This window comes from Sceloporus occidentalis, unplaced genomic scaffold (assembly GCF_023333645.1).
Source record: "Sceloporus occidentalis isolate IW3139 unplaced genomic scaffold, rSceOcc1.0.p SCAF_8, whole genome shotgun sequence".
NCBI classification, from domain to species: Eukaryota; Metazoa; Chordata; class Lepidosauria; order Squamata; family Phrynosomatidae; genus Sceloporus; species Sceloporus occidentalis.
The window spans coordinates 23,596,571-23,615,426 of NW_028316988.1; the positions used below are offsets into that span (position 1 = coordinate 23,596,571).

General features: G+C 46.7%; 4 protein-coding genes across 5 annotated transcripts in view; 3 read left to right on the forward strand and 1 right to left on the reverse strand.

Annotated features, from left to right (window-relative positions):
- POLE4 (DNA polymerase epsilon 4, accessory subunit) overlaps positions 1-1,049 on the forward strand; it is a 2,703-nt gene extending 1,654 nt beyond the window's left edge. Inside the window, exons 3-4 of the mRNA XM_089535412.1 lie at positions 404-445; positions 789-1,049. Coding sequence (XP_089391538.1) covers positions 404-445; positions 789-802 — 56 coding nt within the window. The 3' untranslated portion in view covers positions 803-1,049. The remainder of the gene's footprint in view (positions 1-403; positions 446-788) is intronic.
- Positions 1,019-18,856, reverse strand: part of CD320 (CD320 molecule) — a 31,640-nt gene continuing 13,802 nt past the window's right edge. Inside the window, exons 5-7 of one of the 2 annotated variants that reach the window (XR_016282138.1) lie at positions 12,410-12,626; positions 4,144-4,441; positions 1,019-2,421 (exon numbers count right to left, since the gene is read on the reverse strand). The gene's annotated coding sequence lies outside the window, so the exon portion shown is untranslated. Of the gene's footprint in view, positions 2,422-4,143; positions 4,442-12,396; positions 12,627-18,856 lie in introns of those variants that run through there. The other variant, XM_089535410.1, reaches the window with a different exon arrangement.
- Positions 2,203-12,729, forward strand: LOC149308259 (uncharacterized). Its single transcript, XM_089535408.1, has 7 exons — positions 2,203-2,354; positions 4,277-4,372; positions 7,609-7,751; positions 8,227-8,503; positions 9,469-9,650; positions 9,889-9,947; positions 12,430-12,729. Exons 1-7 carry the CDS (start codon positions 2,297-2,299, stop codon positions 12,578-12,580), a joined length of 966 nt encoding a protein of 321 aa, XP_089391534.1. The 5' UTR covers positions 2,203-2,296; the 3' UTR covers positions 12,581-12,729.
- On the forward strand, positions 14,588-18,768 carry LOC149308260 (bone morphogenetic protein 2-like). The gene is made up of 5 exons (XM_089536856.1): positions 14,588-14,885; positions 16,476-16,618; positions 17,276-17,398; positions 17,735-17,938; positions 18,373-18,768. Exons 1-5 carry the CDS (start codon positions 14,588-14,590, stop codon positions 18,766-18,768), a joined length of 1,164 nt encoding a protein of 387 aa, XP_089392982.1.

Here is an 18,856-nt window from a genome sequence, read left to right on the forward strand (position 1 = left end):
AAAAGTATATATACATTCCCATAAGCAAACCTTGGCTTTTGCCATTTTATATGGGGGACACCATTTTACTACCTCATTGTATTTCATGGGACTTGGGTAGGAACCAAACCCCAGCGGAGAGCTGGCTTTAAAATCTTAGGCTGCATCCACACTGGAAGAATAACCTGGTTTGGCACCACTTTTCAGTATCTTGACTCAAGGCTATGGAATCCTGGGAGTTCCGCTCTGGGCCCACAACAAACTCCAACTCCCAGAATTCCATAGCCTTGAGCCAGAATGCTGAAAAGCGGTGCCAAACCGGGTTGTTTCTCCAGTGTAGATGCAGCCTACATCATTGTGGGTTGTTGTAACAGTTCTGGCAACCTTTTAAAATTTCTTGTATGTTGTCTTGCTTCCATTCCAGACAACGCCATCGAAGCGATAGATGAGTTTGCATTTCTGGAAGGTAAGCTGCCCATTTGGGTTGTCCTCACTGCCTTGCAGAAAACAATGAGCCATTCTCCATGAATGTTTGAGCTCCGGATTAGTCAAAAGGGAGGCTCCCTTGGTAGGCAGCAAAGTTAAGCCAGCAAATCTAGCTCCAGACCAAAGTGAACTTGGAAGTCGGAGAGCAGAAAGGGGGCACAGGGCCATGCAAAAAAACCAAGGACAGTTAAAAGGGGAGGCTCTCAGCTATGTCGCCCCTTGCCTTGTAGTCCAACTTGGGCAGGGAGGTTACAGTCTTCTAGGAACTCCTAACCCACTTTCTGCATGGGCCTGAAATAAACAAAGTGCCAAAATGGTTTTAGGGACCCTGGACTGAACGGAGAGAAGAAGAGGCACCTGGGAAGGAGGCGCCAGAGCTGGATCTTCAGGCCTGAGGCACACAGGGCAAGACTCTCCCAAGATGAAGCTCTGACCCATGGCCTTCAAATGGACCTGAAATGTGGGGTTTGCTTTGTATATACGATACCAGATTGTTTTGTACATATGATGACCATAGTGGTTTGTTTACACCTGTACGTTGCTCATTCTTTACCCTAAATACATATATTTTTGTCTCTACCAAAGCTCTGGTTGGTCTTTTTTCTATGCTGCCTATGGACTTATGGGGATGCCATGAATTTCCAAGGAATCCTCAGAGGTGGTTTTGCCAGTTCCTTTCTCTGAAATAGAGCCTCCAGCCCCTGGTCTTTGTTGGCCATCTCCCATCCAAGGACTAACCAGGACGTGTAAGAGGGCGATAGGGAATGTGTGGGCCTTCAAATGCTGTTGGACTACAATGTCACTCCTACACACACAACTGTGTTGGTTCAGGCTGATGGGAGCTGCAGTCCAGCAACATCTGGAGAGATGCACAGTTCCCCCCAGTTTAGGTAGATTCCCTGGGGAAAGGTGCCGCCTTCTGATTCAGGTAACAAGTCTGGAGTTGTTTCGCATTCCAGCTCCCACTGTCTCTAACCACTGTCTCTCCTGTCAGGATGATGGGATTTAGAGTCCTGCAATATCCAAAGGTCCACTGTTCCCTTGTCCTTACTTCAACCGTTTAACTCCAACTGTTTGAATTACATCCAGGAATGGACTAGGACCAAACACGGCTGAATTCAAGAGGGGTTACTTGGCATTAGGATTGTATAGAGTTGCTGTGTTTAGAAGTTCAGCCTCTTTTCCTCTGCTTTTCAGTTTTCCTTTATTATCTTTCTTCCTTTTTTCCTTCCTCCCTCCCTCCTTTCCTTTCTCTCTCTCTCTCTCTGATGGTGACCAAAGGAGTCATTTTTAACCATTAAAAAAAGACTGCTATGATCCATATGAGATTATTACTTTCCCTGAGATCTAAGAATTAAGATTTTTACAGTGTTTGGATGTTATTGGGCTTGCTTGGGAGCTTATTCACTGCCTTGAGTTCTTCTGGGAAGACATCACTGAAATTCCGTTTAAAATTGGGAAGTGACAGAAAGGGAATGAAAGGCGAAGTCAACCTCCTGAACCTTCAAACTGGAGTAGCCTTTTGTGATCAAAAGCCCTTTAATCCCCTTTGAAATGAGCCACTTCAAAGCAGTGCCCTGGAGGGATTTGGGGACTTAAAGGAGGCTCCCTGGCCCCACAGCCAAAGCCTCCTGGGGCGAAAAGGCTTTGAAGTTTGGGATGGCTCCTTACCTCCAGACGCCCCTCCATCCCAGCTCAGGTGTCTCCAAACAGGGTGGCGTCTCCGGTTATCAGTCTTCAGGGGGAAAACCATCAAAAGACCATCTATGGAATCTACTTGAGGCCATATAAATATCCCTGGCTGAGAGATCTCTGGTTGCTGAGAACTTCCATGGCTTTCCAAAGGATGCTGCTCCTTCCTTGGCTCCTCTGTCTCTCTGGCACCTTGGGTAAGTCTGGTTTCAGTTTTTCTCCCTTTCTCTGTTCTGGGAAAATGGGGAGCTGGGGATGTTTAGCCTGAAGAAGAGAAGACCATGACAACTGCCTTTAAATCTCCGAAGGGAGAAGAGGCACCAAACTTCTTCTCCAGAGACTTAGGTATGAACCAGTGGATTCGAATTGCAAGAATAGAGATTCTGTCTAAACATTAAAGAGGAATTTTGTGACTGTAAGAGCCATTTGACAGTGGAATAAACTGCCTCAGAGGGTGATGGGCTCTCTTTCTTTGGAGGTCTTTAAACAGCAGCTGGAAGGAGTGTTTTATTTGTATCTTCCTGGACTAGATTAGATGCCCCTTGTGGTCCTTTCCAGTTGTGTTCTTCTAGCAACCAGTTTGGCAATCCTACCACATGTATGCATGCCAGCGCATGGGATCTGGTGGCCAGTTTAACCAGTGGGAGGAGCACAGTCTGCAGAGAGTTCGTGAAACTCCGGTTCCCATCAGCCCTGTCTCCCACTTTCTCCTAAATGTCAAAAAGCTATTTTTGCCAAGGAAGGGGCTAAGAAAAAGACAAACCCAGGTGGTGATTTTATTTGTTCCCGTTGGAACTGTGGCCAACAAGGCTAGTGCTCAATCTCAAATTAGCTGTGCAGGGGTTGGATTAGATGACCCTTGGGGATACCTTCTTCTAGTTCAGTGATTCCAGGAAGTCCCTTCCCAGCCACTAGAAGGGAATTAAAAGAGCCCTTACCTTAGAAAATATGCAGGGGTAGCTGTGTTGGCCATTTAGCAAATTCAATTAAAATCCACCAAACAGTGATACCTTTAGAAAATATAAACATGCTTATAATTTGGCGTGACAAAGTTGCCATGCTTTGCCCCTCAATGAGGCTCCCATGCCTTTTAAACAGCTTAAAAGGGAAGAGCTGCAGAACAGCTTTGAGCATTGAGGGCCTGACCTGTTGAACCCATGACCCATTGAGCCTTGGAGGCGCAGCAGCCTCCCAGGGAAAGAAAAGGTGGCAACCCAGTCAGCTCAAAAACTCATCTAGGGAAAGAGTTTCTCTTTGGTGCAGAGGCGGGGATCACAACTCCCATCGGCTGCATCTGGAGCGCAACTCCCATCAGCCTTGGCCAGCACAGCCAGTGGTCAGGAGTGATGGGAAGTGCTGTCCAGCAACACCTAGAGGACCAGAGGATGCCCACACATGTTCTTGCAGCTTCTCAAAGGTGTTTGCAATTTGCCTTCCATCTTTGAGAGGCAGCTTGGTCTAGTGGCCAGAAAGTGTGACCCTCCCAGGACTGTTTCCAATTCCATGGACCTTGACCCTGGGCTGCCCTTTTATTTCCTGGCCAAAGCAAGTGTGAATTGCCCCATGTGTCCACACTGCACAAATATAGCAGTTCAATACCACTTTGACAGGCATCTCTCCATCCTGTGGAATCCTGGGCTTTGTAGTTAGAAGTACTTAGACTTCTTTGCCAGGAAAGCATATTGCTATTGTTTAGGGGAGTGGACCAAAGGATTGTAAGTGACTCTCCAAGTGAAAAATCCCAGGATTCTCTAGGACAGAGGCAAGGCTACTGAAGTGGCATCAAACTGCTCTAATTGTACAGTACAGATACAGCCCAGGACCTTTTAAACAAATTGCATCCCTCCCTCCACTCTCCAACATTAAAAAGACCCACAACTGCTTCCCATCCCTGGTTAGAGCATTAAGGCATTGGGTTCAAAATCTTCTACTCAGATGTGAAAATGACTGGTTCATTTTGAGCCCTTCCCTTTCCGAATGACCTACCTTGTGAGGCTGTTGTGCAGATAAAAAAGCCAGGGGACTGTATTTTTCATCTCTAGCTCTTTCACTTTTCTTGCCTTGATAACTTCATTGAGCCAATCTTAGGTTTGTCTGACCCTCTGATCCATGACTCCAGGTTCGGGATCCGCCAGCCTGCCGCCCGAAGGAGGCAACCCTTTTGCCAAGCTGGGATGTTGTAAGCGCCAGACGCGCTACATTTACGTCGGACACGGTGAGTGGAGCGCAAAGCCAGGCCTCTGTCCCTTTTCCCTTGTTGCTCCTTCTCAGGTTAAATGGCTGCCTATCAGGGGGGAAAAACATTCACTGTGGGTTGGACTAAATGACCTTCAGGGACACCTTCCAACTTGATTTTAAAAATTTGCATCCCAGGTCTCTGCATTAAAAGAAAATGAAGCAGAAATGAAGAAACTAATAAAGGAGAGAAATGAAGATTTCCTCCCATTTCATTTTTCACCTACACTCAAAAGTAGAAAATGTATAAATAGATAAAAATAACACAGACAAGGACCAACCCCGCATATTGTCAGTTGAATGTTTATTTTCCTAGTAGGTGGTTATTATTACTATTCTTATTCTCAACTATCAACATCACCCTAATTTTTACCCTGTTTTCCCCAAAACTTGGGACCCAAGGTACCTTCCAAACTACAATAAATACAATACAGTTAAAACCTATGAAAGATTAAGATGAAATCTGTGCCATTTTCCAATGCATTGTCTGGGGACCATTCCAAAGTTTTTGCCTCCACATTTGCATTGCAGACACAGGAAATGCAAAAGGGCCTATTAAGAATCAGGTGCCAATTGGCAGCTCTTAAGACTTAGAGGGTGATTTAAAAAGCTGTTATCTCAATTTCAGAGGTGCTATGGCCAGTCATTTCTCCAGACCTTGGAAATGTTCCTTTTCCTGTAACTCTCAGCATCCCTCAACCAACTCAGCCTTTGGGAAAATTCCTCCTTTGCTGTGGGTTTTTTGGACTAGGCTTGCCATGTTAGTTGCCATGCTGGTTGGAGGATACTGGGAGCTGTAGTCCATAAACAAGATGAACTTTCCCAAAGGATGGCATTCACTACAAGGCTAGGAATCAGGAATGGGTATGGGGGCCAGCAGGGGCTCAGTGACCATTTGGGATGTCAGAAAAGACTTTGCCCTGGGTTGGACTACAACTCCCATGCCTCCCAGACAGTAGGGCTATCATCCAGGGAATCAGCAGAGTATAATATTATAATATAATAATAATGTTTTATTTATATGTCGTCTTTCCCATAGGATCAAGGCGGCTCACAACATCAGATAAAACACAACATATGGTTAAAATACATCTCGTTAATTCCCTCCTTCCCTCTGCCCAACCGTACCACACTAAAATATTATTAAAACAATCAACAATTAAAGCTATTAAAACATTTAAATTAAAATGGGATGGGCGGTTAGGGTGTTCATAAAGGTCTGCATCCATGTGGATCATTCACGGAAGGCTCCTCTCAGCCAACTACTACAAACCCCAGAGCATTTACAGTGTTAAGCCAGAGTGTGGGGTAGTAGTTTGAGTGTTGGACTATGACTCTGGAGACCAGGGTTTGAATCCATGCTCAGCCATAGAAACCCACTGGGGACCTTGGGCAAATCACATTCTCTCAGCCTCTGGGGAATACAAATACAACTCCCTTATTCTGACATATAGTGGCCCTTTCATGGGGTTTTCTGGGGCTGAGAGAATGTGACTCAACCAATATCACCCAGCGCATTTCCATGGCCCAGTGGGGATTTGAACCCCGGTCTCCAGAGTCTCAGCCTTTCTAATAACAGATGATGAGGATGATTAAAGAAATTAATATTCTTAATCAATGATGGTCGTAAATTCCCATAAAACAATATATTGGTTATTATATATTGATTGTTCATTCAATTATTTGATATATCTCCAGCACTTTTTCCCAATGCAATTTATAGTATAAGGTTTTTTAACTATCCACCTGTCAGATTGTGAAACCAATATAATAATAATGGTAAGAGAAAGACGTTCAAGAGCATGTTTTGGTCCAGTGCGTTGAAGTTTAGGGTAAAGCGTCACAGAAGTGACATTATTATTTGAAAAACCAAGGCACACAAGTGGGAACAATGTTCCTTTTCTTCTCCTTGTAATAAGTACCGTTTCCTACTCCTTTTTAAAGTTAATTTTTAAAGTTAATTCCATTTTTTAAAAAAGATCCTCTCCCTTCCTCTTTATCCTCAAGAGCAGCCCTGTGAGGTAGGCCAAGCTTTCAAACATTTTCCATGGCATTGGGTATATTTCATGCCATTTTAAAAGTAAAATTATTTCTTAAACTCAACCCTCCCTGCCAATAACACATAAAAACAGAAGGAAAGTAACCAATTCGCCCAAGAAGCAATGCAATATGACGTTTGTTTTCAGACTGTAGCAAATGACATCAAGGAATTAAACTTTTTGGGGGGAAATGGTTGCAAATCACTTCCACAAACCACTTTTAAAACGCAAACAAGTCACGGCAACAGATTACCCCAAATAGGTTTACCACTTTGGAAAGTTCCTTAAAAGTTCGGGCTAAAATCCACAGCTACTATTGGTTTGGAGGCTGAAACCAGCCAGACAGTTTGTGTATTGGACTTTTTGCAGACAATCCTGTCTTTCCTCTCCTGATGGTTTGCTGAGCTAAGAGCCAGGGATCCTTCCCAATAAGGTGGTCTCACGCCTTGCTTTAAAAAATAAAATGGCCCTTGTAAGATACCTCCTGAATTAATTACTTCCTTTCACATGTTTCTCCACTGAAAGGCAAATCTTTTTCCAGATGCCACCTTTGCTGTGGCTTGGAGGAAAGTCTTTATTTCTTTACCTGCACAAAATACCTTGTGGGTTTGCTTAATATTAAAAACAATTGGTCCCACTCCCCAAAATCAGATTTTTTGCTTTCTAATAAAGCCTCTGGCAGAGTCTTGGACTGGGATTCTGGAGACCAGGGTTCAATTCCTGACTTTGCCATGAAACCCACTGGGCAAGTCACACTCTCTCAGCCTCAGGGGAAGGCTATTGCAACAAATCTGGCCAAGAAGATCCCATGATATGACATTAGGGTTGCCATGAGTCGGAAAAGACTTGAAGGCACCCAACAACAATTGCTAGAAGAGCTGCAACTTTCTTAATGGCATTAGCTAAAGCCTATTTTGAGGCATTCCCAAAAGTCTGCAGTCTTACTGCCCCGTGGCTTTATTTTGTATATTTCAATTTCTACTAGTAAGCTTAATGGTATAAGAAATGGTGTTGGGAATGCTGCGTTGTGTGCCTGGCATTCATCTGGAAGGGCAAATTATGGGCAGAGGCAATCACCCCACGTTCTCTCTGCAAAAGCCTTAAAAGGAACCATGATATTTTCTAGTTGTAGTTTGGGGATCCCAGACCAAGCCTTTTCCGTTTTTCTCTCGCTCAGATCTCTCTGGCAGCCCGGTCAGCGTTGACGTGGGGGTCTGCAGGACACACTGCATGGGGAGCCAGCACACAAAGCCCCACACTTCTGGGCTCCCAGAACTCCCCAGACAGTCCTCCATGCTGGACTTCATTCGAAGCAAGAGGGTAAGGAACCACTGGTTTGTTCTGAATGGACTTGCAACCTGGCCTACCTCGTAGGGTTACGAATTGGCTAGTAAGAAATATTGCAACTAAACAGAATAGATCTATAGTCAGCCCTTCACATTTTCAGATTTGATGAATATGTTCTGTCTGGGAGTCTCAAGTCTAACTCCTCCAGCACAACTCTGCTGGAAGTTGACCACAGAGTTGTGCTAAAGGACTTAGAAATTGCTCAAGAAAACACTTCTTTAAGCATTTGTAGGTCCTCTAATGTGATTCTATGCTCCACTTCTGGCAGAGGTGGACCATAGAGTTGTGCTAGAGGACCTAGAAGGAAACACATCCAGTTGCAGACAGAATGGGAAAACAGACCTGATTTGCAAATGGGGCATTTTTGGAGGCAGAATGGTTTAAAGACCAGATGGGAGCATGCTTGGGAAGCGAATGATTTCTTTTTCCTTCTCTTGTGCATCCACAGAATAGGCTCTCCTGGTCCCCAGCTGGATCCGAACCCAGTGGCGTAGGATCGGAACGTTCCTGCCCACTGGGCTACCAGTGCGAGTCCAGCCGTGTCCGGGTGGAAGAGCTGCTCCTCCTCGATGGCCCCCATGAGGTGGAGGTGATTGAGAACTGCCAATGCGCCACCCACCCTTATGAGTGTCTCCGGTCGCCAGCCCTGAAAACCTTCTTCCCGGACTCCCCCCTGGAACGGACCGTGGATGTTGGAAAGTGCTCCAGTCCACCTCGTCTTGAAGGTAGGAGAGGCAAGGGCATGGTCTCAGGAGCCTCAGATGTACTCAGATTAAAAGGAGATTCTGGAGGGGGGGTGTCATAATTTTTAAAAAGGCAACATTTCCCAGATGTAGACATGGGGAGGGTGCTAATCCAAAGGAAGGCCTACTGTGTCCTGTTTCTGAGGAAGAGAGGCACTGGCTCAATAGGTTTCACTGTCCAACCCAGTAATGCCCCCACTGACTGGCAGAAACTCTACAGGTTTTCTAGCAGGGAGGTCTTCCTAGGCCTGTGATTCCTTCAGAGAGAATAGACCTTCATGTCTTTGCACACCAGATTCATAGTGCCCTTGCACAGATCTACGATCATTCTCCAAAACCACACAAGGAAAGGGGAAAGGCTATAGTTCCCTTGGTTTTTATACCAAGTGTCCCTCCGCACACTGACAGGCAGCCGCTCTCCCACCAGTTTCTCACCTTCCCCAACTGGAATATATGCAGATACTGGGACCTCCTAAATGCTTGGGCTCCAGCATTTGACCTGTGGTTCTCCAAAATAAAGAACATTTCTAGTCCTCACTGTTCAACAGGGAAGAAAGAGGCGATTTGTACGATAGGGAGTAGAAATTTTAACTAGGTCAGATTCCTGGTCCATCTAGGGGGGAATGGTGCAGCCCTCCAAATGTTTTTGGATTGCAGCTCCCATCAGCATAGCTGCTGGGTGAGGAATAATGGGAGGTGTAGCACAGCCACATCCACATTGTTGTGGGAGCTCACATCTCCCTATAAGAGCCTGCCCAAGTCTTACGAAGAGAGCTTTCTCTCTGTCCCAACACCTTCCCAGACTCAGCTGGGAGACAAGGCCTTCTTGGTGGCTGCTCACAGGCTTTGGACTTTCCCCCCAGAGGACGTTGTGTGCCCCTCTTTGCTCTCTTTTTGCTGGCAAACAAAGCCCTTTATGTTGAAACAGGCCCCGTTTCTCTTTTCAGAGGGGCTCTTCTGCGTCCCCACGATCTCTGACTCGGTTCTCCTGAAAAGTCCCAATGGGAACCAGGCGGTCCGGATCCTGGAGCGTTGTGAGCTGAGGGAGGCTTGCTACCGGGTCTCCCACCTGGAGTACTACTTTGAAATTGTCATCAATGCTGCCGGGGAAAAGCAAGAGCGAATCAAGGTATGTTTGTGTCCCAGTCACCCTTTTGCATGCCACTGGGCCACTATTCTTTCGGAGGTTGCACACAGATCCTCACTGCTAGCGGTTGGACTAGATGGCCCTTGGGAGGTTTCAAGGGGAAGGGGAAGGCCAGAGCTGGCTTCTCTGACCCTGTGAACCCTTTGCCCACCTGCCAAGCCAGGTAGGAAACAGGCCCTGAGTGATTGCCTCCTGTTCTTTGTGTTGCAAATCTTTCCAGGAAATCGACGTGGGAAGGTGCTTGGGGCATTGTGCAGCTGGAAGTCGGTGCTTGCTAAGGTGAGCACAGCTCTTTGGGGAGACCTTGGGGTTGGGCCAGGTAGCCCTTCTTGGGAAGGAAAGGTGTGTGTGTGTGAGCAGGGGGGAGATGCAAATATGCACCCACCCAGTGTGTCAGGTTTCTATCACACAACAACATAAAAACAGCACTTTGCCATGAATCTATATACCACTAATCAAATAGTAAAACCTTAGTTGTCATCTCTTCCTCCTCCTCCTCCTCCTCCTCCTCCTCATCATCATCATCATCATCATCATCATCCTCATTATTGGTTTCACAGCCTCCCAAGTGTTACCAATTGGTGTTTTGGACCATCCAAAACTGTCCCTATTAAATACACACACACACACACACACACACACACCACCACCACCACCACCACCACCGATTCATGTTCCATCCAAGAATCTAGTAATTAATGAGGTCTCATCAGATAATATTGTCTCTTCCTATAACTACAATGATTATTCTCAATCTCCAGGCATTACCAAATGGAGTTCTGGACTGTCCAAGACTATTGCCTTTTCCTACAATAACATATAGGGATATAATGCTGCCTCTTCTTATACTAGCAATTGGATTCACAGTCTCCCAGGCATTACCAAATGTACTTCTGGATTCTATCCAAGAAGCTAGGCCTCAGTGAGGTCTTATCAGATAATGTGTCCTGTTCCAATTAGTGTCAGTTTTTGTAACGGACAGTGCTCTTGTGATCCTACCTCTGGCAATTTAATTCAGAACTTCTGTCATTCCATTTTGGAATGATATCCTATTGCTTATTATTATTATTATTATTATTATTATTATTATTATTAGTCATCTTCATCATCAGTACTGTCATATTATTCTAGTGACACTGAAGTACATGGCATCATACACATTCAAAGAAAAATGCCCTGCTGTGGAATCGCACAAATAAATCAGTTTGCATCCAACCCCCTGCCCTCAATTCCTCCCATCTTTTTATATTAAAATAAAATGGTTCATGGCAAGGCTTAATTATATGTTTTATTAGAGGAATAATGCTCTGGAGACCAGGGTTTGAATCCCTGCAAGGCTATGGATACTCACTGGGAGACATCACTGGGTGAGTCACACACTCTCAGCCCAGAGATAGAGGCCTGGCTCACTACGCCAAGCAAGACAGAAAGGAGAATAAAACTAATGAGGGTTACTTTTAAAAGAATATGTCTTAGTTTTCCCTAGAGCCCTTTCAGAGGCCTAAACACCCTAAAGGCACCCTCTGATCCTAGACACTAAGAAGAGTCAGCTCTGGTTAGTGCTTGGATGGGAGACAGCCAATGAAGACCAGACTGCATTTTATAGCAAGGTTGCATTTTATAGGAAGGAACTGGCAAAACCACCTTTGGGTATTCCTTGCTTATGAAATCCATGGGGTCACTGTGAGGTGGCTTTAAGTCACATATACACACACAAAGGCCCTCCAAGACAAGGCCAAGTGAAATGGGGGGATGTGCTTTCCCCCCTGACTGCCAGACGAACCCTCCCCATACACAAAAGGGCAATTTGGGAGCATGGGAGGAATATCCCTTCTCTAGCCAGCCAGAGGATGGGGAAATCCACTCCCAATCCACAATTGCTCCTGAGGATCATTGAGTAGAACAGGAAAGAGGCTGCTGCTGTTGTTATTGTTGTGTGCCTTCAAGTCAAATCTGACTTAAGGCGACCCTACTGCAAGGTTTTCATGGCCAGATTTGTTGGAGAAGAGATTGCCACTGTCTTCTTCTGAGTCTGTGTGGCTTCCCCAAAGTTCATGGCAGAGCAGGGATTTGAACCCTGGTGTCCCTGTGTCCTTGACACTCAAACCATTACCCCTTGCTGGCTCTCACCACCAGCCACATTTATATGGCATTTTTCATGGGTTCCCTATACCCAAAAACAACCCTGTAAGAGAGTAGGGCTGCCTTGAAGGGTGGTGGACTCTCTTTCTTCAGACATATTTAAACTGAGGCTGGCTATCTTTTGAGAGTGTGTTACATGTGTCTTTCTTTATGGCTGAGGGTTGGACTTCAAATTCTTGAGATCCTATGATTTCTTTCCTTTTGAGAGTGGCAGGGGTGTATTTATGGGCAGGAGACAAAATGAGGCTGTCCCCCCTCATTAAATTTTCCTTCAGTCCTCAAACTTCTAGCATTGCAAAGAATGAGACAGTAAATATCCTGTGTTGGCTTTCCCTGGGTCTCTTGGCCTGTCCTCTTTTTCTTTGGACGCCTGAACTCTTTGTCTCTTAAATGATCAACTGAAGTTTTAACTTTAAACAAAGTTAGAAATTCATAGGGGGAGAGTATTTTGGGAGGGGGACAACGTCCTCATTTTAAGTTCACTGAGTGAGCTCCAAGGCTTATGACAGGGACTAGAATCTTCTGGGTCTGGTCTGGTGCTGTAGCCACTATACCAGACTGCCTCTTGCCAGTGTTTTGAATCCGGTACCAGCTCTTACCTCAGCTTTCTTCCCAGCAGAGGCCCCCAGAGCGAAGCGCAGTGTCTCCTTAGGGCAGAAGGCGTCCCCGGCCGCTGCGTCCCCCAACAATATGAGACCCACACTTTCCAGAGCCGGATGGGGACCCTCCGCACCGTTTTGGCCGTCCAGAGGTGCAGATGCGAGGTCTGAAGGATGGCAGCCCAAACTGGTGCTCCTAAGATTAAGAGGAATGACGCTGCGGAGCAAGGGTGAAAGAAGAGTCTGCGTTCACCATCTCTGAACAAAGAATGTGATCCATTTGTGAGAAATGGGCAGATGTGTAAATAAAAATTATTTTGAAAGAAAGGACAGCACCTCGTTTCAGATTTTTCAGTCTGCTGGCCAGGGGACTCTGGGAGATGCAATCTGCTACACAAAGCTCAGTAAAGGGATTCTGGGAGATGCAGCCCACTGGCCAAGCTAGCTGGAGTTTCCTGGGAAATGCATTCTGCTGGCCAAACTTTGGTTGGGGATTCTGGGAGATGCTGGCTAAACCGGCAAGGGGGTCCTAGAAACTGTCACAAGAGAAGTAATGTTTCCAAGCTCTGAAAATGTTCCAGGTGATTTTCTTGGGAAAGATTCATTTCCTCCCGCAAGAAGCTCCAAACAGGCAAACAAACACTTAAACCTAGCCTGTTTACATGACAAATTATTCCTTAATCCAGCCCATGCTGAGCTGCTGTGAAATTAAACATCCTGAAATCTGGAGGAAGCAGGCGGTTGGCCTTGGCCTTCCCTGCTGAGCCCCTTGGCCTCCCCTTGGGTGCCATCCTCTGCTGCTTCCAAAAAACAAGAGAGTTCTGTGACAGGGAAGGATCAGGGACGCCATGCAGGAAACTCTTTGGGCAAAGCATTTTATGGGCAAGGCTGCACAAACCTTAGAAGCCAGAGGGCCATTCATCAAGAGGTGGGAAACCTGAGTATACAGTAAATGCATTTGAGCCCACAATCTCATTCCCGGGAGCATCCCTGTTTGCAAACAGTGTGTGTCCAGGGAGGGTTGTCCACAGAAAACACTGAGCAATGGATGGCCATAGCTGTAGGAAGACTCTCCCTATTTAAGCCAGCTCTCTGTTCAGAACCATGAGGACTAGAAATATCAGGGATGCCCCAAATTCATAGAACAAAGCACCTGATTTGGACAGCCATCTATTCAGAATCATGAGGACTAGAAATTTTACTTACAGCCCAAACCCACAGAAAGCAACTTTCTGTTTTAAACAATCCCTCTGTTTAGAACCAGGAAGGTTAAGCATTTAATAGATGGTCCGAACCCATAGAAAGGAGCTCCCTATGTGAGCCAGCCCTCCGTTCAAAATCGTGAGGACTAGACTTCACAGAAAGAAGTGACTTAAGATGCTACTAAAACCAGACCTCTCTTCAGAATCATGAGGACTCCAAAAACTTTCTTCCTTCAGGGAAGGGTTTGCAACCCAATGGGCTTCCATGGCTGAGCAGACATTCGAACCCTGGTTTCCAGAGTTGTAGTCCAACATGCAAACCACTGCACCAGACCGTCTTTCTCTATGGTTCTGTTACTGTATGCCTTCAAGTTGTTTCTGACTTATGGCAACCCTAAGGTGAACCTATCATGGGGTTTTCTTGGCAAGATTTCTCCATCCTCTGAGGCTGAGAGAGTGTGACTTGCAGAAGGTCACCCAGTGGGCTGGAAATTGTAGACCCCCCCCCAGCAAAAAAGGACTACAACTCATGTCTAAGCCTGGAGTGTTGTGGGTGGGAAGGGGGCTTGTCACGTTCCCTTCTTCTCACCTGAGCCCATCCCTTCCTCTCCCTTGTGGATTGGGCACTTGGATTATTCTCTCCCTGTAATTGTCTATTCTCTTTCTGTCTATTCTCCCCTCCTCCATGTTTAAAACCTACCTGCTAATGGCCTCCGATTTTCCCCATTAAGCACCTCTTAGCCCCCCAAGGAGAGCAAACCTCTGGCCCAGGTGGGCTCCCCAATGGTGTGTATTGGCCCCGATGCCAAGGCAGGCTTTGCACCTTTTCACAGTGGCAATTAACCCCCCCTTGGCCCTTCCTGGCGGCTCATTAGCAGCAGCCAAGGGATTTGGGGATCAGGTGGGTTTATAAGCCCCATGGGCTGGAGAAGGGGGCTACTAGTTCTCTGGAGGGAGACTTTTTGAGATGACAGCCATGCCTTGCTCCCAATTTTGGCTCTTGATCCTCTTCACCTGGGTACCAACCTGCCTTGGCAAACCCTCCCAGGTAAGTGGAGCAGAAGGAGAAGGACACCCAGACCAGACCCAGGCCCAAGCCCTGAAGAAACTCCTGGAGGTCTTTGGCATGGAAGACCCACCGCAGCTGCTCCAGCACCCAAAAGAGCCGCCCCAGTACATGGTGGACTTGTACAACGCCGTGGCTGGGGATGATGGGATCATCAAGAACCCGGACATCTTGATGGGCAACACAGTGCGCAGCTTCTTGGACAAAAGTAAGCAGGGCAGGTGGGAGGTGGGCATCCCTGCCTGGGCCAGAGAGCAGGAGTGTTGCTCCTAAAAGGCTGCAGAGGGTTTTCTTAGGCAAGGGATCCTCAGAGGACGTTTGCCAGACCCTTCCTCTGACATGAGTGCCTACAGCGCTTGGGATTCCCTGGTGCTCTCCCATCCAAGGACTAATCATGGCTGAACCTACTTTAACCCCACCCCCCCGGCCTTTTAGGGGTATTTAGGCCAGACTAAGTTTTGCCTTATGATCTCCATAAACCAGAAACGACTTGGGCACACCAAAACAACCCCAAATCTTCACCCACATCCTCTTTCTCTCTCCTACCTGCATTTGGCATCCTTCTTTCTCCCCTCTTTCTTTCCTTCTCGGCTGCATTTTCCCTCCCCCTCTCATTTTGTCATTATTGATCTATCATCTGCAGTTGGATTGTCCTCTCTATTCATTTTGCATTTCTCTCAGGGTTGTTATGTAACTTCAGGTCCTTTCCAATTTATGGCAAGCCTAAGGCGACCCTATTCAAAGGGTTTTCTTGGTAAGATTTGTTCAGAGGGGGCATTGCCTTTGCCTCCCTCTGAGGCTGAGAGAGTGTGGCTCACCCACTGGGTTTCCATGGCCAAGTAGGGATTCGAACCTTGGTCTCTCATAGTCCTAGTATGACATTTGGACCCCTGCACCAGATTAACTGAAATAAAAAGGGTTATGAGATGTTTGCCATTATCTTCTTCTGAGGCTGAGACCAAATATGTATTTCTTTAATTTATTTTGTCTGGTTTTTCAGCACTTTGGCCTGATGCAAATGCCTCTCCTCAACTGCTTCACTGGTTAGAGGATGCCCTGCAGGGTTGTGGATCCCTTTTAGCTGGATTGAAATGGGAGTCAGGAAATCCCCCCACCCCAAATTTTACCTTTTCAGTGCAGGGTTAGAATAGGATTACATCTGATTTTCAATTTGCCATTTATCAGCTGGTAATTCAGGTGTCCTTTCCAAGAGGCTGCTGGATTTAATGCACTTCCACCCCAACTTGTGAATAAAAAGCAATAGGGAACCATTCAATTTCTATCCTGCTCAAGACAGGAACATGGAACATTACTTTTTTAGACTATAGGCTGGGGGATTTGGGGCATTGTAGTCCAAAAAATAATTTTTTTTGGACTACAATGGTATGACTTGTCATTGGGGTTTTCTTCCTCTCTAATGGGGGACATGAAAACTAAGGTTTATTGCAGTTGAAGATTTTATGGATTAGACTCTTGCTTCTCTGAAGAGGATTAAAAATTCAGACATAATCAATCTGTGCAGCTAAAGTTGTTATTAACCCACCCTTTGGGGGAAGAATTAATTCCATAAACCCCCTTTTTAAAAAGTCCACAATCTTCTCATTCTCATTTAACAGCAGCCCTGCGAGGTAGGCTGAGAAAGAGGACTTTTATGGCTTCAAACATGGGCCACCAAGCCCTCCTCTTGCCCTCCTTGTCCTACCTCACAGGGCTGTTGGGAGGCAAAATAAATCTGTTTATTATGGAGGAAACAAATGTGAATGGATGCCACTAACTCCCCTGTCCTTTTGCATTGCAGCCCACAGCGTCCAGATGCATCTCCACTTTGACCTGTCCAACGTGGCCAAAAACGAGAAGATTTTGTCCACTGAATTTCATCTGTTTAAACTCCGGCCAAAGCTGTCTGACCAGATTAATCCCAGCGCGCCACACTTCTGCCAGGTAAGTCAGCCCAGTGCCAAAGCATTTCCCTGGGCACTCATTTATGCTCAGAAGCACTCTTGTCCTTCCTTAAGGATTCCTAGGACAGAGGTGGGAAGCAACCCCCCTTTCCTCCAAATACAGTCTGCAAGAACTGTAGTAACTCGGGGGGCAAAGTTTTAACTTTTAAATGTAGTAGAGGTTGAGTTTCCTTTTTCCAAAATGCTTGGGGCCAGAAGACTTTGGGATTTTTTCCCCCAGAATTGGGAGTATTTGCATCAACTTAATGCAATCTCTTGGGCTGCATCTACACCAAAGAATTAATACAGTTTGGCATCAATTGCCATGGCTATGGGATTCTAGTTTTGTGAGATATTTAGCCTTCTCTGCCAGAGTGCTCTGGTGGTACCACAAACTACAAATCCCAGGATTCCACAGCATTATTGAGCCATGGCAGTTAAAGTGATATCAAGACTGTTATTTCTGCAGCGCAGATGCAGCCATGGAATTGAAACTTAAAGTGCATGTATGTTATATGTACTTTATACATATATAAAGGAGGGTGGAAGGGCTGACTCTCCTTCTTCGGGGGCCCTTGGAGTCTCCTTCCAATCCAGGTAGCATTGAATTTGGGCTCTTAATTGATGCCATCTCAACTTTTGTATCCCCCTCTCCAAGGTGGACATCTTTCAAGTCCTGGACAAAGAGAATATGGATTCCCCCGTTGGAAAAAGGCACCTCTGCTCCAGAAAGTTGGCCGTCCAAGGATCCGGCTGGGAGATTATTCACATCACGCAAGCGGTGAGTTGGTTCTTGTCCAGAGATGCAGTTTGGGGGCTTGTTGGTGCTGCTGTTCATTGCTATCAAGTCACCTTTGGCTCATGGCAACCCTCTGGCCTGCTCAGCTCTTGCAAACGCAGGTGGCTTCCTCGACTGAATCTCTCCACCTGGAAGGGGGTCTCCCTCTTTTCCTATTGCCTGCCACCTTACCAAGCATTGTTATATTTTCTATGTCTCACATGTTTGTTTTATGGCCTTGTTTTTCCTGACGACTGCATCGTGGCTTGATGGCTCAATCCCCCCATTTTGGGACAAGAACCCTATCATTAAACCCAACCTTTGTGGTGCCTTTTGCAGGTTCGTGAGTGGACAGAGGATGAGAGCAGTAACCAGGGCCTGCTGGTGACGGTGGGCGAGATGAATGAGGATCCCCTGAAGAAGCGCACCTTCTGCCCTGTACGCTTTGCTTCTGGCAGGGACCACCACGAGAGCAAGAAGCCCATGTTGGTTGTGTTCACAGATGATGGGCGGCAAGGGGCACTTCTGCCCTCCGTCCCCTTTGTAGGTAAGATATCCCTCCTCTTGTTGGCCGGGGAGCTTCGTGGGGCAATACCTCTGAGCATACACAGAGTACTTTCAAAATACTCTAGAATAACATCCAAAATCCACATACCAAAATGCATAAAATACATGATGCAAGCCTTTGAAGCTCCACTGGCTTCTTCGTGTAGAGGGCTTTCAAATTACTCTGGGATTCCAAGTTAGGTCTCTAAGCATGTGCAGAGGGTTTTCAAGTCTTGGGTGACTCCATCTTAAGGACCAGGTACAATGCCCAGGTTTACAGCTATTCTGTTCCACCTCTGGGCTCCAGTGCAATGCCTCTGAGCATGTCCAGAGTGCTCCCACCTATTCTGAGGTCTTCTCCATCAGAGCAGGGAGTAGTGGTTTTTTAACGCGTGTTTCTTTTCTCCCCCTCCCCCCGCCTCTCAGAGGAGTCCCATCCGAACATGGCGGAGGCCCTCCTGGTGCCCAGAGGCAATGGGTCACGGATGGCACGTTCGGCTGAGGCCCCGATGCCCTGCCAGCGCCTCCCTCTTCTGGTGGACTTTGAGGAAATCGGCTGGTCCAGCTGGATCATCTCCCCCCGGGGCTACAACGCTTTCCACTGCCAGGGTGCCTGCTCCTTCCCGCTGGGGGCAAACATGCGCCCCACCACCCATGCCACTGTCCAGTCCATCGTCCACGCTTTGAAGCTCAGGCAGGACGTCCAAGGGCCCTGCTGCGTCCCGGACCAACTCTACTCCATCAGCCTGCTCTATTTCGATGAAGATGCAAACGTGGTCCTCAAGCAGTACGACAACATGGTGGCCGGCAGCTGCGGGTGCCACTGAGTCCCTCTGAGGGTCTGGTCCACAGAAGAAGGATAGCAAAGCTGTTTGTTCCCAAAACTTTTGATCAAGAGAAACATCTACATTTTTA

Bases quoted from the DNA above. Each gene is read 5' to 3' on its own strand.
- LOC149308260 (XM_089536856.1), top strand. From the start codon at position 14,588: ATGCCTTGCTCCCAATTTTGGCTCTTGATCCTCTTCACCTGGGTACCA. The intron at 17,399-17,734 runs GTGAGTTGGTTC...TGCCTTTTGCAG, and splicing joins TTATTCACATCACGCAAGCG to GTTCGTGAGTGGACAGAGGA. The intron at 17,939-18,372 runs GTAGGTAAGATA...CTCTCAGAGGAG, and splicing joins TTCTGCCCTCCGTCCCCTTT to TCCCATCCGAACATGGCGGA.
- LOC149308259 (XM_089535408.1), top strand. From the start codon at position 2,297: ATGGCTTTCCAAAGGATGCTGCTCCTTCCTTGGCTCCTCTGTCTCTCT. The intron at 2,355-4,276 runs GTAAGTCTGGTT...CCATGACTCCAG, and splicing joins CTGTCTCTCTGGCACCTTGG to GTTCGGGATCCGCCAGCCTG. The intron at 9,948-12,429 runs GTGAGCACAGCT...TCTTCCCAGCAG, and splicing joins GGAAGTCGGTGCTTGCTAAG to AGGCCCCCAGAGCGAAGCGC.